The sequence below is a fragment of the Lepidochelys kempii genome, chromosome 6 (assembly GCF_965140285.1).
Source record: "Lepidochelys kempii isolate rLepKem1 chromosome 6, rLepKem1.hap1, whole genome shotgun sequence".
In the NCBI taxonomy this organism is placed as follows: Eukaryota; Metazoa; Chordata; order Testudines; family Cheloniidae; genus Lepidochelys; species Lepidochelys kempii.
The window spans coordinates 31,252,342-31,268,812 of record NC_136385.1 but is presented as its reverse complement, the minus strand read 5'-3'; the positions used below and the strand labels follow the sequence as shown (position 1 = coordinate 31,268,812).

The 16,471-nt window shown below is 42.3% G+C and overlaps 1 protein-coding gene across 4 annotated transcripts in view; it reads right to left on the bottom strand.

Moving 5' to 3' along the window:
* ABCC8 (ATP binding cassette subfamily C member 8) overlaps positions 1-16,471 on the bottom strand; it is a 135,515-nt gene that overhangs the window by 47,660 nt on the left and 71,384 nt on the right. For 3 of the 4 annotated variants that reach the window (XM_073347373.2, XM_078853180.1, XM_078853181.1), the window contains 5 exons: positions 16,070-16,145; positions 15,876-15,981; positions 7,556-7,591; positions 4,621-4,656; positions 1,205-1,303 (listed from right to left, as the gene is read on the bottom strand). In XM_073347373.2, coding sequence (XP_073203474.1) covers positions 1,205-1,303; positions 4,621-4,656; positions 7,556-7,591; positions 15,876-15,981; positions 16,070-16,145 — 353 coding nt within the window. The remainder of the gene's footprint in view (positions 1-1,204; positions 1,304-4,620; positions 4,657-7,555; positions 7,592-15,875; positions 15,982-16,069; positions 16,146-16,471) is intronic. The other variant, XM_073347374.2, reaches the window with a different exon arrangement.

The window sequence follows — 16,471 nt, the reverse complement described above, 5'->3', positions numbered from 1 at the left end:
CGAAACATATGGTCAGTTGTTCACCTAACAGATGGCCCCAGACCTGGAGCTGAAGTGTTTGTTTAATGTTTTCCTTTCAAAAAACACAGAATGGGTTGTCTAGTAATTACTTTTGCTGGCACACCAAACAGCATTATTTAAAGTGCAGTTACATTTGTAGTAAAAAAACAGGATTCCAACATACAACCTAAAAAGATTGTAACACTGATATTATTCCCAACAGTACTGAGCAGAAGCTGCAAATGCCACAAATATGGGAGGCTGGCTCTGGAAGTGTAAGACATGGGTAAATACAATGTCATGTATCTGGGAAATTATAAGGAGTTTCACAGTTTTCTTGTGAAGAGGTAGTTCAATATTGAATAATAAATGTCAGTAATGGTATGTGTATCTCTGGGTTAACTGAAATAATGTTATCATTGGACATTTATTGTGGTACTCTGACGTAAACACTGGATTCTTTTGCAATGAAATGAGTAACTTTAGTACCAGAGTCTCAGCCTTACATGAGCATAACTCTGTTTTCTTAGAAAAATGAACCGAATTCTCCTCTCCTCTATACAAATGCAACTCCCATGAAAGCCAAAGGGCTCAATTAAGCGCTTAGAGCCAAACCCCTGCTAGAGGGAGTAGGAGAGGAGGGGCATCATCTGAGCAGCTGTGACTGAAGGTATCAGGACCGATTTTGAGTTCGCTTATGCCAATATAAATCAGGAGTATCTTCACTGAAGTCAATGGAATTAAACCAGGACAAGTTGGATCAGCATAAGGCCCATTGTGTCTGTCTCATATAGGAGCAGATAAAATATACCCAATTCTTCTTCCATTACACTAGTGTAAAATCAGAGTGATTAAGAACAGAATTTGGTCCACAGCCACTGAGCCCGCTGAGTGGATGGCTATCCTCTCTCTTAGGAACATATGTCCACTGGGGGGACATGGACCACTATCTAAATAGCTAGAATTTCCCTCTTGGATTCAACAAGAGTATTATGTCTGCTGTCGGTACAGAACTGCTGGTGAGAAAGAGATCCCTGGGTCACCTGACCATGCCGTACATCATACCAAGACACCATTATTGGCAAACCAAGTAACCAAGGAGGAGAATATGACTGGTTAGCCATAAACAGCCAATGCAGTTGTCTCTGTGAAAGGCAATTAATCTTTCCCTTCCTTTTATTGGCAAGGTGCTGAAACATGTTACCTTTGTTTGTTGAAGGGGCTTTCAAAAGTGATATTCTCTTCCACAGTAGCATTGAGCAACCATGGTTTCTGTGAGGCATATGCCACTGATCCTCTTTTCCTGGAAAAACAGGAATTCCCACCTCATCAGTACAATTAAAAAACAAAACAAAACAAAAAACAAACACAACACGCAGAAACTGGTAATGAGTCTTCACTAATGCAACCTTTCTATTTCCTTTCATTAGGGCAAATGAGTTTTCCACGTATCACATCTCTCACCAAAGAAATGTTATACAATTAGAATCCGTCTTGCACATTGCCATTGTTTTCCTAACAAAGGTTTTGAATAGGAAAACACATTTGTTCCCTAATTTATTTTCCTCTTTGACATGACTTTAAGAGAAAGCTAACACACTCCATATTCTGCTTGAGTAATGAGGGTATTGTGAGGCAAGCCAGCAAATGCAAGGAAGTCTGCTTACAGCATTGTTCCGAGAGCCTAACAGAAAGAGTATAGCAGCTGACCAGACAGGTATCACAGAGGAATACATATTACATCACAAAAGGGATATTCTGAAAATGCATATTTAAGGAGTTCAAACAAACAATAAAATAAACACACTGTTTCCCCAATATAATAATAGTTCTTTGGATTTCTCAGGTAAAATATTTTTGAGTCAGGCTGCCCCATAACATAGAAAAAGTAGTACGAGAGGGCTAATAGTGAAGAAGACTCTGATAGATTCCCCTTGTGAAGTTGTCCCCATTTTGCCCCACCAAATGGGATGTTTGCCCTCACTGTGCAACAAGTAGGTAGGGGTCAGCCTCAAGAATCTGCAGGTCTCAGAGGGTACATCCAGGGTATCATCACAGAAGGCTTGTTCTTCCACTCCACCCCCGCCCCATTTTTAAGAGGCATGGTTGCTAAGGCATGGTTGCTATCTTTCACCAGCAATAAACCATGGTGCCTCCTCCATTACAGGGTGGGAGGTTACCTCAGTGCGGAGTTGGCCTGACTGTACTGACTTTAATACAAGTTGAGGACTCTCAGCACCTTGTAGGATCAAGACCTTAATTCCCACATATGTAGCGCAGACAGTTCTTGGATAAATATAGGATACTGACCGGTGGTGGCCTTCCTCATTCAAGAAGTCAGTTTCAATGAGACTGCTCATCAAAGTAAGATCAGCAAGATTTGGCCTGATGTGTTTTATTTAAATTAAATAGTTTCTTTTCCCTTTTAAAATGTTGTCTGCCTTCCCCAGATCACCATCTTTGTCTGCTGGAGCAACCATTTCATCATTCCTCTTCTAGCTGGACATTAATGCAATTCAAATCATGTGCTGACAGCCAAGTGCACTAGGCACCTTTCTTATCAGAAACTGAGGTCTTCTGCCCTGATCTTCTCTCAAGTATTCACCAGACTTGCCTAGACATATTTATGAGACACAAGTTTCTTTGATGAGCTGAGAAGACACAGTGTTATGCTACCCAAAAGGCTTTATTAGCACATTCTAGACATCATTTCGGAGCACAAAAAGTATGTGCTCAGTTGGTATTTTAATTATGTTTGATGAATATTCCTGGCTCACAGCTGAAATGGAACATCCAAAACCCTTTACTCCTAGGTCTAACTCCTCACAGTCATTCAGTCCTAACTCAAAAAGAAACCATTAGTTAAATTAGTGTGAAGTTTATGTATAAATAATTTTTAGAAGAAATCAGTGCATACGTTATAGGATTAATATGTATTCAGCAATTCACTTTAAAGTCCAGAGTGTCTTCCATTCACTTGCTATGGCTTAAAATTGTACGTGTTCTGAAGATTGCTGAAAGGTTACTGCAAATTAGTTTTTTCTGAATAGTTAATTGCTAGTGTGATTGTGATGTTTCAGGGGGGAAAGTCTTCTAGGAAATGTGTTTTGTCTTTCAAAACATTGCTATGGAGACTAGCACACTGTGGGTGAAATTCACCCATGTGCAGTGAACCAGCACAGGCAAATTGCTTGAGTCCCACTTAGCCCATATTTTGAGCCCTTTAGTGGGAGTTAAGTGGCCCATAGGACTTGAGTTGGCTCTCTGCACAGGGGTGAATTTCACCCTCTTTAAATCCAATTCTTCTTAACTGGAAGCTGAGATCAGGTTGACACACAGGGGTAGATCCTATATTTATTACATGGGCAAAATTCTCGTGAACTCTTACCTGCATGAGAAATTTATGCCCAAGCCCATAGTGTCTCTCATAAGGAATCCAACTGCTCATTCAAACCTCTCATTCAAATCAAAAGAATAATCATCTGAATCCAAACACAGGATCATAATATGAGAACACAAAATATTGTTAGTTGAGCCTGAGCACTTATATCTCTGAAAGTCAGGCCTGAACAACCAAACATTTCAGTGAAAGAGTACATGCAAACACAGATAATTTAACAGAGAAAGACACACTGTGACAAACCTACTTTCTGTAGGTTGCAAGTAAATAACTGCAACCACTGGATAAACATCTCTCTTTTTCCAAGAAGTATAATTTTTCATGACAAAACGTGATGGACTGTTCACATTAGCTTAACCAGTGCAAGGAGGCTGATAGTCAAATTCAGCCTTAGAGTCAGTGGGCACAAGTCCATTAATTTCACTGGAGTGTACCCAGTAGAGTCAGAGTCAATTCCATATTGATGTATCATATAGGAAAATGGGTAAATAATTCAAACTTTTGACCTAAGTCCATATTCAGTCCTGATTTTCAGAAATCAATTCAAGTCAACGTACATAATTAGCATCTCTGAAAATAAGGCCATTTATTCAGTTGTTTATATATGGATGCAGATGCTTAAATTTTGGCCACCACATTTGACCAAACAAAAAACAACACACTTAAAAATGTTGTGGAGTTAGAATTGGTCAAAAGGTGAGATACAGTACGTTGCAAACCCTTTATTGTGCTTCTTGAGCCCTGGGTCAAAATTTAGGTTGAGTGTTTCTCAAGTTTTTGCAAAACTCATGAATGTCTACTACTGATACAACAAAAACATTACAAGTCAGCACTGAAGTTCCCTGGCATATCTGAGGGAGGAACATACACTGTGTTGGTCTTTATACCAGTCTGTGCCACTCTTTCATTTTTACAAAAAATAAAATGAGTCCCTGCTTTTTTTTCCCCTCCAGTCTGGCTCAGGTCCCAGGGTAGTAGAATGCTGCTGCATTACCACCTACGAATATGCAGAAACATCCATTTATGTCATTGTCTAATTTATACCAGAAAAGTCTACACTAAAAGTCTAATTGCTTTTCTGTTTGTTTTCATCTGTTCTAAAGCTTTCAGCAGCTGCACAGAAAGTAAAATAATTCAATCTGATTTCCCAGGAGGCTCAATAGTTGCTACTCATTAATAGGAGACTGATTTCTTTCCAATTAGGTTTTAAAATATTGTACCTGACTTCCATGTCAACAGCGGTTTCCTTCTCTGGGCTGCAGAAACCAAAACATCAGTTATTTTTTAAAATCTGTAGACGGCTCACCAGACACGTTAAAAATATTCTAATACAAAAAATGTGAAACTAAGTAAGTAAAAAGTTACATCACTTCTTTATGGTTAACATTCCAAATATAGTATCACAATTATAGCTATATATAGAAACAAAGCTCCTTAATAAGTACAATGATTTTCTTTATGATATGGAAATACAGCAGAGAAATTGGTAACTCAGGCCCCCACCTGAGAAAAGCTGTATACCCTTAATGGGAATTGAGGAAATGCTAATTACACAACACTGTTATATACATTGCCTTATTTGTTATTAATCTCTTTATAAAAATGTTAAAATCTTGTAGGTTTCTCTAATTCTGATCAGTTTTTATGTTCTGTTTCAAATCACCTTATTTTTTATTTAATGCAGATACTGTAAAGCATTCTTGTACAGAAGCAACTATCAGACAACTGAGTGCCTCTCCTCCACATTCTTGCAGCCTTTATGTACACAAAACTCCCATTTATCCAAAGGATATTGCTAAAGTATTGCAGAATATGTATACTGTTGCACATTTAGCATATTTCTCAATTCAGACACAAAAAACATGTATTCAAAGTCTGGATTATTTAAACATTTTTAAAAACAGAAAGCTGATGGAGATGATAGCTGTATACTTGGAGCCCAATCCTGCAAGATCAGGACATTTATAAGCAGACAAATATCAAGTTATAGAAATGAGGACAAAAGAAACATTACAATATTCAGGTTTCTGAGTAGCAGCCATGTTAGTCTGTATTCACAAGAAGAAGAGGAGTACTTGTGGCACCTTAGAGACTAACAAACTTATTTGAGTATAAGTGAGCTGAATGCATCCGATGAAGTGAGCTGTAGCTCACGAAAGCTTACTACAATATTAATTGTTATGAAAACAGTAAAAAAACAAAAACAAACAAACAAAACCCCACAACCGCCTCCCCCCTGCCCAGTACCTTTTGACCAAAAAAGAGTAAAAGGGGGCTTAATTGCAAGGTACTGCAGCTGTTTTTCAGTATATCATATAATCCTGGAATCACATAATACACAGTCAACTTCTGCTCTCGTTCTCCCATGCAGTCACACTGGTTTTAGAGGGGTTGCACAGATGTGAATTAGGGCAGAATTTTGCCTATAGTGCAAACACACTGCATAAGGATTTCACAAACTGTTTAAAAATTCAAAACACAAACACAAAGGAAGATTAGAACCTTTAACAAACCATGTTCCGTGGGAATAGTAACAAATAAGTGCAGTTTTATGCTAAAAAGCCTCCTGAAATACAAGGAGTTCTATCTATATGTAGCTATCAATATACACACACACACACACACACTACTAATGCACGACAAGATGTTACAAATTTATAACAAAATTCCTACATCTGAATGAAACATGAAGGTTATTCCTCTTGTTGTTAGTAAGGTTAAGGATACTCAAATGACTTCTAATAATTTGATAATTTAGTGCTAAGAATGAGCAGATATAGCTATTACAGCAAATGGTGCGCACTAAATTACTGTTTTTTAAATAAAAATTAATCTTTTCTACAGTTTGTCAGCAGCCTTTCTATTAAATTATTTACATTGTCCTGGCCGCATTTTGAATATAACTGATGACACAAATAATGAAATAACTACATTTTGCACAGTGTATTAATCCAGTGTAATGCAAACTAATAACGAATCAGCAAGCCATATGACTTCTGTCTCTTTATAAGCAGTCAATTGATAACCCTTCTTCACAAAGAAATATTAGTTGGTTTGACAATTCGGAACAGGTAAGGAGAACAGAAAACTTGAAATCTGGCTCAGAATTAGACATAAGGAACCGCTTTATAGTAGTGGCAGATAAAGAGGCTGTAAAGGAACATTGGAGAGTAAGAGGGAAATGTACTGAAGGTCAGGAATAAGATCTTGTCAAAGGGATCTATCAGATGCATACTTAGGTGGGAAATAAGCACAGTCAAAGGTACTCAATCTGATGGGTTGGGGGACAAACTTGAGAAACAAGCAAATCAGTAGTGGAGGAGCATGAGGATCCAAAAGTAACAGCAGTAGAGTAGTTAATGCTTCAGAGAGCCAGGAAGACATTCTGGTCAGCAGGGGATATACACTATAGGGAGAGTCAGAAAAAAGGACATAGGGTGAAATCCTGGCTCCACTGAAATCAATGACAAAGGTCTCATTGATTTTAAGGGGCCAGGATTTCACCCCTGATTTTTTAGAACTGTCATCTGTACAACATTCCAGACATTTGCATGCCAGGCTAAGATGCCAAGCATGGCAATGTCTGTTCCAGAATGAGATTTGAGAAGTATTCCAGAAATCTAAGCTGAACTCAGCTCTCAAATTAGCTATAAGGCAAACATGATTTCCATGTCAGGATGCCAGGCCAAGACATGGACTAATCTGGACTCCCCAGATATTTTTTAATTTCCCACATGCCCGAAGACCTGGGGCTGTGAAAATAAAAGCCTCATGACAGGATGAAGGAAATGAAGACAAGGGTAAAGGTGAAAGATTGCATTAACAAATGAGACTTTTAAAGTGATAGTGCTGGAAAGTGCTGATTAGTGCTGAAAATGTGGAATTAGGGAATAACCTGATTGAGGAATTTACAGTGGGATTCATGAAAGCACTTAAGTGATTTAGGAGCCTAAGCCTTTTAGGTGCTGTGGAAAATTTTATCCTAAGTGCTTTAAGAGCACAAGCCCCACTGACTTTAAAAAAAACACTTCACCTTAAGTTTTTTCTTTTTAATAGTATTGAATAGTTTGACAAGCTGAATTCCCCTGTGGTTCCTTCCACTGTGATTAATTCAGTAGAAAGTAGAAAGACCAACAATCACATATAATACCATACCTGACATCTTCCCCTGTCTCGCTGTCAGGAATACTGCTGTATCACAAATAAAAAGCAGACAAAGATTGTTTACTTAAGTAAATATGAGCAATCTGCCCCAGAAAGAGTAACAATTAAATTCCACTTTGCGTATAGACTGCAAACACTGTTTATCACAGGCTGCTGCTGTTTGAAGACGGCAGCATCTGTTCCTTCTACAGAAATTGCACTTTGTTTTAGCAGTCATAAAAAAAAAGTGAATTTGTGACCAGCAGTGTTTTCCTCATAGTCAGCTCATTCAGCTCTGAACAACATTTGAGGCTTCTATAAGTGCCTAGGGGCATGTCTTCCCAGCCGGGGTCAGCACTGTTCTTAGGAGGTGTGTATATGTATGTAGGTGTGTGAGAGGGACGGAGGATTATTGCCTAGACTATTTTCAAATGTATCAAGCTGTCTAAAAACCAAGGTGTTTTGATACAGTAATCTATTACATATATAAATGTGCCATCCCTTTTCTGAGTCATGCTAATTTCAGGTCCAGTGAGAAGAATGGAAATCAGTGTGTGGTCCAATGGGGAAAACCAAATGAAATTAGGAAGGAGCACAATTTTTGTGCTTTAACGGGAGCCACCTAATTACCCTATTTCTGCTAACAAATGCAAGTTTGTGCAGGCACATGGGAAAAAACTACACCTGCTGTTTAAAAAGCTAGGTTATGGTCCCTTTGAAAAGTTAGTCCATAATAAGCCATCATGGTACCTAAATTCAATTGCCTACAAAATTCCCGACTGCAAAATTCTCAACATGTTGTATTTTTTCTATGCATTATTGTACTAAAAAATTCTCTCCCACACACAATTAACGTACATTTTACTCACATAAGCCACTACATAATCAAAAGTAAACCCCACCACACCTTCCTGTCCAAAAGCCCATGAATCTCAATGCATAGCAAGTTTATTCATAGTATATTAAGTTTATTCAACAGCAATATATTGTTTATTGAAACACTGAAAGGGCTGATATATTGAAAATCTTCTCCATCCCTTGCATGCCCTGCACAAGGACCAGGGACAGTCTCAGTCCCTGTAGCACACATTGCCCCCAAATGGGGTCAGGGAGAGATAGAGACTTGGCCTCACTCCCCTATGTCAGCCTGTGGAGTGGGTTAGGAGCAGGATTATGCAGTCTGCATGGTCCTTCTCTGCACTGGGTAGTGCAGGAAGGGACTGTATCTCTCTCAGTGTGATGGGTAGTACAGATCCGTTCAGCCTCAGATGGGTCACTCATGGCCTGTATCATGCATTCTACTGAGTTCTCCCCTCAGGCAGTTTGTGCCACTCTACTCAAGGCAGTGCCTGAGTGGCACCATCATCCTCTGAACAAGAAACACGTGCTGCAGCAATACACTGTGATGAGCCTGTATCTGACTTACTGCATTACCTGAATCCTGATCCTAGAAAGTGGTGGGTTTTGTACAAGTAATGCTCAATCAGGTCCTTGCTCTGTGTTTCTGTAATGTATTGAGCACATGTTCTCTAAAAATAATCTGGTCAATATACAGTGGCAGTCAAAAAAGCGACCAGAACATTAGGAACCTTTAGGAAAGACAGAAAATATCATAATGCCCGCTGTATAAGTGGATAGTACGCCCACACCTTGAATACTGCATGCAATTCTGGTTGCCCCATCTCCAAAAAAAGATATATTAGAATTGGAAAAGGTGTAGAGAAGGGCAACAAAATTATTACGGGTGTGGAACAGCTTCCATATGAAGAGAGATTAAAAAGACCAGGACTGTTCAGTTTAGGAAACAGACAAATAAGGGGTGATAAGATACAGGTCTATAAAATCATGAATGGTGTGGAGAAAGTGATAAGAAAATATAATTTATCCCCTTCACATAACACAAGAACTAGGAGTCACCCAATGAAATTAATAAGCAGCAGATTTGCTTTAAGCATAAGGACGTACTTCTTCACACAACGTACAGACACCCAGTGCAACTGATTGCCAGGGAATGTGTGAAAGCAAAAAGTTAACTGGGTTAAAAAAAAACACCAGATACATTCATGGAGGATAGGCCCATTAATGGCTATTAACCAAGACGGTCAGGAATGCAACCCCATGCTCTGGGTGTTCCTAAACTTCTGACTGTCAGAAGCTGGGACTGGATCACTCGATAATTGCCCTGTTCCATTCATTCCCTCTCAAGCATCTGGCACTGGCCACTGTCAGAAGACAGGCTATTGGGCTAGATGGACCATTGATCTGACCCTGTATGGTCATTCTTATGTTCTTAGGATAACATTCCCACAAATTCAGTCTTCTTTTTGCTTTCCTCCGTGTCCTCCGTCTTCTTCCCCTTGCTTTACCTCCTTATCCCCACTATTCTGCATATTTATGGCACCTTAATTAGAGGGCATTTGATTTCGATTCCGATAGGGCCATATTCCAGCATTACAGCTGTGACCACTGCATCTAGGGCCAAATATTAAGCTATTTAGGCATCTGAAGATGCAGATAGATGCTTAGTGGGAGTTTCAAAAGTGAGTAGGCACTTAACTCCCATTGATTTCAATGGGAATCATACATTTTCTCTTTAATATATATGAAGGATAGACCTTCCAATTTCATTAGAGCAATGTCCTTGTGGGAAAGAATGTGGAGCGATGGAATTAAGAGCTATTTTGTAATGTGAAGCCAAGAATTGCCCTGTACTGTAACAAAGCCCATACTAACCTGCATGGCACATATCACTGCCTGAGCTAGTACAGCAAATGATGCTGATTTTTTGACGAGATTACCCTCTTTGAACCTGAGGCCTTGCCTACACTGGCAAGTTTCTGCAGAGTAAAGCAGCTTTCTGCACTGTAACTCTCGAGGTGCACACGCTGCCAAGCCACTTAGTGCACAGAAACTGCGCCGTTACAGCGCTGTAAGAAAAACGCCCTGACGAGAGGCGTACAGCTGTCTGCGCTGGGGGTAGTGCGCCGCAGTGCCAGTGGAGACACCCTGGTCAACTACAGCGCTGTGATTGGCCTCCGGGAGGTGTCCCACAATGCCTGTTCTCGCCTCTCTGGTCATCGGTTTGAACTCTGCTGCCCTGCCCTCAGGTGACCAACCGTCATCCCCACCATGTAAATTCCTTTGAAATTTTGAAAGTCCCCTTCCGGTTTGCTCGGTGATGCATGCAGTGGTCTCAGCACATCTTTCCAGGTGGCCATGCCTGCTCCACACCCCATGGACCCCATCAGCATTTGGGGAGAGGAGGCTGTCCAGTCCCAGCTGCGCTCCAGCCGTAGGAATGAGGATACCTACGGACAGATTTCACGATGCATGACAGAAAGGGGCCATGATCAGGACACACTGCAGTGCAGGGTCAAAGTGAAAGCTGTGGAACGCCTACCACAGGAGACAAACCACGCGGGAGACAAATCACCACTCGGGTGCTGTGCCCATGAGCTGCCAGTACTACAAAGAACTGGACGTGATACTTGATGATGACCCCACCTCCACTGTGAAGGCCACTGTGGATACTTCGGTGGCTCGCGTGCCAGTCCAGAGTGGAGCGAGCCAGGAGGAGGAAATCTTGGATGAGGATGTGGAGGGGAGGGGGACCCAGAGGCAGAGGATGACTTGGAGGTCAGAGCTGCATGCAGCCAGGAGCTCTTCTCTACCCTGGAGGAGGCTAGCCAGTCACAGCTGTCGGAGCTTGGCAAAGTGCAAACAGGAGAGGAGGCCCCTGGTAAGTGGCTTTGATTTTGGGAACCACTGAAGTGAGTTGTTGGGGGCAGGAGGGTTGCAGAAAGCAGGCTTGTGTTTGTTTGATCCACGTACCACCACATGCCTAGTCTGAGTGGTGGAACAGGCTGTTGATTGACTCCCTCACTTCACGGAGATCTCCAGGAAACTCTCGTGGAGATACTGGGCAATCCACTGCTGCAGGTTCTTTGGCAGAGCTGCTTTGTTTCTTGCCCCACTAATGGTAACTTTCCTGCTCCACTGTGCCATCACTGGGGCGGGGACCATTGCTGCACACAGATGAACCACATAAGGACCAAGGCAGAAGCTGCAGTCTTGAAGAAGACCCTCCCTTGATTCCCTGCTCACCCTCAGCAGCAAGATATCTTCCATAATGAACACAGTCTGTGGAAAATGTGGGGACAGGAATGATCATCAGGCATCCCCTACAGTGTTGGATCTCCCTAAGAGCCATGTGCCCAGTGTACAGTAGGGTCCAGGAACACTGATTTACCCTGCCCCTGCAGCTACTCACCATTTTAGGGGGCTTGTAGTTCATGTGTGCTTGCCTTGGGTCAGCCAGTTAGTGACAGGTATATGAATAGTGGCTGTGTTTTAAATCACTGAATCAGTGGTTTGTGTGTTGCAAACAATACTGCTTCTGTAAAATGTTGCATTTTGGCTTGACGGAGATGACCTTGAGAGCCCAGCCTCCCTCTTTGCTATAGCCAGCTGAACGGGACAGCAAGAAGAGGGACCGAAAGGTGAACGCAGCATGCCAGAATGAAGCTATGGAGTGGCTCTTACACGTTATGGAGTGCCAAGCTGACACGCTCCAGGAGATACGAGCGCTGCGAACCGAGCAGCTCCGTGCCCGCCCTCCTCTGCAGCTGCTGTCACAAAACTCTTTCCCATGCGCCAGACACTGCCAACAGACTCTTATCAACCTCCTGGCTCCAGTCTGTACCCATTGCATTCCACCCCTCCCCTGTCACAATCCAGCACTGTGGACTTCACTAACCACTGCACTCAACACCCATCCGTCTGCATTTGGCCCTGCTAAAGTACTCCAAAGGAGAAGGTTGGATATGATCCCTAAACATACACAATCTTTAATGGTCTCGGGACCCCACCTCCTCCTGGGACCTTCCCTTCCCTCATATTGATATCTTCAGTGCTGATTTTTTTTTTTTTGGTCTCTCTCCTCCATGTGTTTTCTAATAAAGAATTGTGTTGATTTGAAAACAATCTTCATTCTATTAATTGAAAGCAAACAGAGCCCTGCAAAGCAACAGAATTATCTTAAATTATCTTAAATTATCTTAAACCTTCATAGTGCATCGTCTGCACCAATCACAATCACCTCCTAGCACTACAAGCACTGCACTCCTGAGCATAGCAACAAATACTAGTGGCTTTCAGCTTCAAATTGCTGCCTCAAGGCCTCCCTGATCCTTATGGCCTGGTGCTGCACCCCTCTAATAGCCTGGTCTCTGGCTGTTCATATTCAGCCTCCAGGCACTGAGCCTCAGCGGTCCAGCCCTGAGTGAAGCTTTCACCCGTCCCTTCACAAATATTTTGGAGTGTACAGCATGCGGCTATAAGCATTGGAATATTGTCATCAGCCAGGTCCAGCTTCCCATAGAGGCAGCACCAGTGGGCCTTTAAATGGCCAAAAGCACACTGAAGTCATTCTGCACTGTTGTTGAACCACTCCATGCTGCTGTCAAGGTGCCCCATATATGCCTTCATAAGCCACAGCATTAAGGGTAGGTGGGGTCTCCGAGGATCACAATGGGCATTTTGACTTCCCCTACAATGATCTTCTGGTCCGGAAAGAAAGCCCCTGCTTGCAGCTTCCTGAACAGGCCACTGTTCTGAAAGATGCATGTGTCATGCACCTTTCTGGACCAGCATGTGTTAATGTCCGTGAAATGCCCACGGTGATCCACAAGCACCTGGAGAACCATAAAGAAATACTCCTTCTGACTAATGTACTCGGTAGCTAGGTGGTCTGGTGCCAGAATTGGAATATGCATGCCATCTATCACCCCTCTGCAGTCAGGGAAGCCCATTTGTGCAAAGCCATTCACAACGTCATGCATGTTGCCCAAAGTCTCAGTCTTTTGGAGCAGGATGCGATTAATGGCCCTGCACACTTCCATCAACACAAGTCCAATGGTTGACTTCCCCACTCTGAACTGGTTAGCAACCGATCGATAGCAGTCTGGAGTAGCCAGCTTCCACGGTGCAATCGCCACGCGCTTCTCCAGTGACAGGGCAGCTCTCATTCTCATGTCCTTGTGCCACAGGGCTGGGGAGAGCTCACCACACAGTCTCATGAATGTGGCTTTCCTCATCTGAAAGTTCTGCAGCCACTGCTCATCATCCCAGACCTGCATGACGATGTGATCCCACCCCATCACTCAGTGCTTGTTTCCCGAGCCCACTGTGGTCAACACCTCCATGAATGCCACAAGCATTCTCATGTCGTAGCTACTACGCGTGGTGAGATTAATGTTGCACTCCTCTTGCCTTTGTCATTTAAGGAATAACTCCACTGCCACTCGTGACATGTTAGTCAGAGTGAGTAGTAAGTTACTGGTCAACAGTTCGGGATCCATTCCTGCAGACCGAAGAGGCAAAGCGCGCAGTACACAAACCATTGAAAGATGGTGCCAAATGTGGATGGAAGCACAGGGATTGCTGGGATGTGAAGCAATGCATCATGGGGCATTGGGACAGGACTCAGGATGCCCTGCGACCTCCCTCCACCTTCCCACAACTCTTAGTGGCAAAAGATGAAGAGCTTCTCTGTGGGATAGCTGCCCAGAGTGCACTGCTCTGAATACCGCTTGAAGTGCGCAAGTGTGAACACGCTATTGCGCAGGCAGCTGACAGTGTGAACACACAACAGCAGTTTCCCTTCAGTGCTCTCTGAGCGGTGCTGTAACTGCTGGCGCTGTAACTCTGCCAGTGTAGACATCCCCTTAGAATCTGCCTGGCCAGAAACTAGGGCAGTCTTATCAAATCAGTGCAGCTCCCATCTGGTAGCTGTACTGCAGGTGTGCACAGTTTATATACAACTGAAGCCAACACTCAAACTGGGACCCCTGCAGAATGTTCTACAGACGGTGGTTCTGAAAGATGAGAAAAGAATCTCGCCCTTGGGAAGTCAGTAGGAGCTGTGCTAAGGTTGTTTCAGTTGGAAGCTCCTGTATACACATGTGACAGATAGCAAAGCAAATGTGATAACTGCTGTATTTGAACCTGTCATACTTTGGCACAATGGGATAAAAGAAATTGAAACCAGTCATGACCTTTACACTGTTATTGAGCACATACTTGGTCAACAAGCCAGTACTATTTATAAACAGTCTGATAAGACTCATAATTTCGTCTGCTTTAGTTTAGAATCTGCAGTGAAAACAACATTTTTAATGATATTTTTAAATAAAATATTTACAGTTTTACTGAAATGGAGTTATTTCAGCTAATCAGAGTGAAAGGATGCTGTACAGCTGCTGATGCATAACTTTCTTGTGGTTATACTCTGGTTTCTCTCCCAAGCGGTGTGGCCTAATAGACAGAGCACTGAACTAAAAATCCAGAGACCTGCTTTCTATTCTTGGCTCTGCCAACAGCCTGCTGGGTGACCTTGAGCAATCCACATCACCTATCAGTGCCTCAGTTTCCCAACCTGTAAAATGGGGATAATGATATTGCCCTCCTTTGTAAAGCACTTTGAGCTAGGTATCATCAATTATGAAAAAGAATATCACTCTGATTGGCTGAGGGTGAAGTTACTTCTCTGAAACAGTGCAGTATGTAAAATCCCTGTTCATTGATTGGCTGAGAATCATTATTAGCCAATCAGAGTGTCCTATAACTGCATGGTTGTTCCTTAATTCCCAGTCAGCTGGAAGAAAAAGTATTAATATCTGCTAGATTCCTCTGCAACTTGTCCATAGACTTCATGCAAGCAATTGTACCTTAAAGAGTTTTAGGACACAGTGCCTAGTAAAACTGAAAAAAAAAAAATCTATTCTTGCAATAAGCGCAAGATGAAAAACATTCACACACATTTCTCTGATCATGAGCAGAGATGGTGGGATGTTACTGAAAATCTTATAAAAGCATAGTATACAGTACATTAATTGAAATTTGACTTGATATTTAAAAGACCAGACTGACTATCCCTTATTCAAGTTTTGGGGTGCAGTCGCTTTCTCTCTGCATTGCCCATACAAAAGCCAGACATAATAACAGCCTGCCCTTGTGGGAGCACAGGAACAACTTCTTCTGTGTCCCCTTGAGAATGGCATATGGACAAGACTATGCTCTCCCAGCATGGCCCACAAAGCAGGCCAGGTGCATCTGGGAAGTATCCTGAGCACATTGTGATTTATCCAATACCTAGGATGCGAGACTACGGATGAGACAGGGTGACCTTTAGGACTAACTTCTCCCCTTGGATACATGTCCACAACACGCACGGAATTCACAAGAGCTGTGTACATGGCTCTGAGGGTAGAATCTGGCCCTTTTCTGACCTATTACCATTCAGCACAAACATGAAATCTTTAAATAAAGTTACCTGTTCCAGAATACGTTCCCGGAAGTCTTCTGCATCTCCCCAAGTGTCGCAAGCAAGAGTGAAGACTTACCACAGCCCACCTGTCCTACGATCATTGTTAACTGACCTGGGAGAATGGGAAGCATATTTGAGGTTCTGATTACCAGACATTTGCTGAACATGTGTTATTTTATACATCTGCTGTGGTTTTTTACCTTGAGGGATTCGGATATCAATGTTGGACAATGCTGCAGATCCTTCTGGTGTCCAGGTGAAAAATCCATTTGTGATCTATAGCAATACGTTGAGAAATGAAAAATGGAAAAAAAACCCCACCGTCAGGACACACCTGTTTGTTTTTGGTGTATGAGAGAAACATCTGTTGTCATCCTTACATTGGACATGGGACCAGAGGCTGCCTCTGCTCAAAGAAGAGAAGCTGAAACTTTCAGTGCCTGATTTTCAAAAAAGGCCCTCCTTTTCTGTGTCTGATACTCTGCACCCATGTGACTGCGAGAGCTGGTTGAAAAATGGTGAAAAGCTTTTGTGAAAAGTTTTTGAATTATTGTGTGAAACAATTCTGATGAAATTCTGAAAATTAAAATAATTTAACCCGC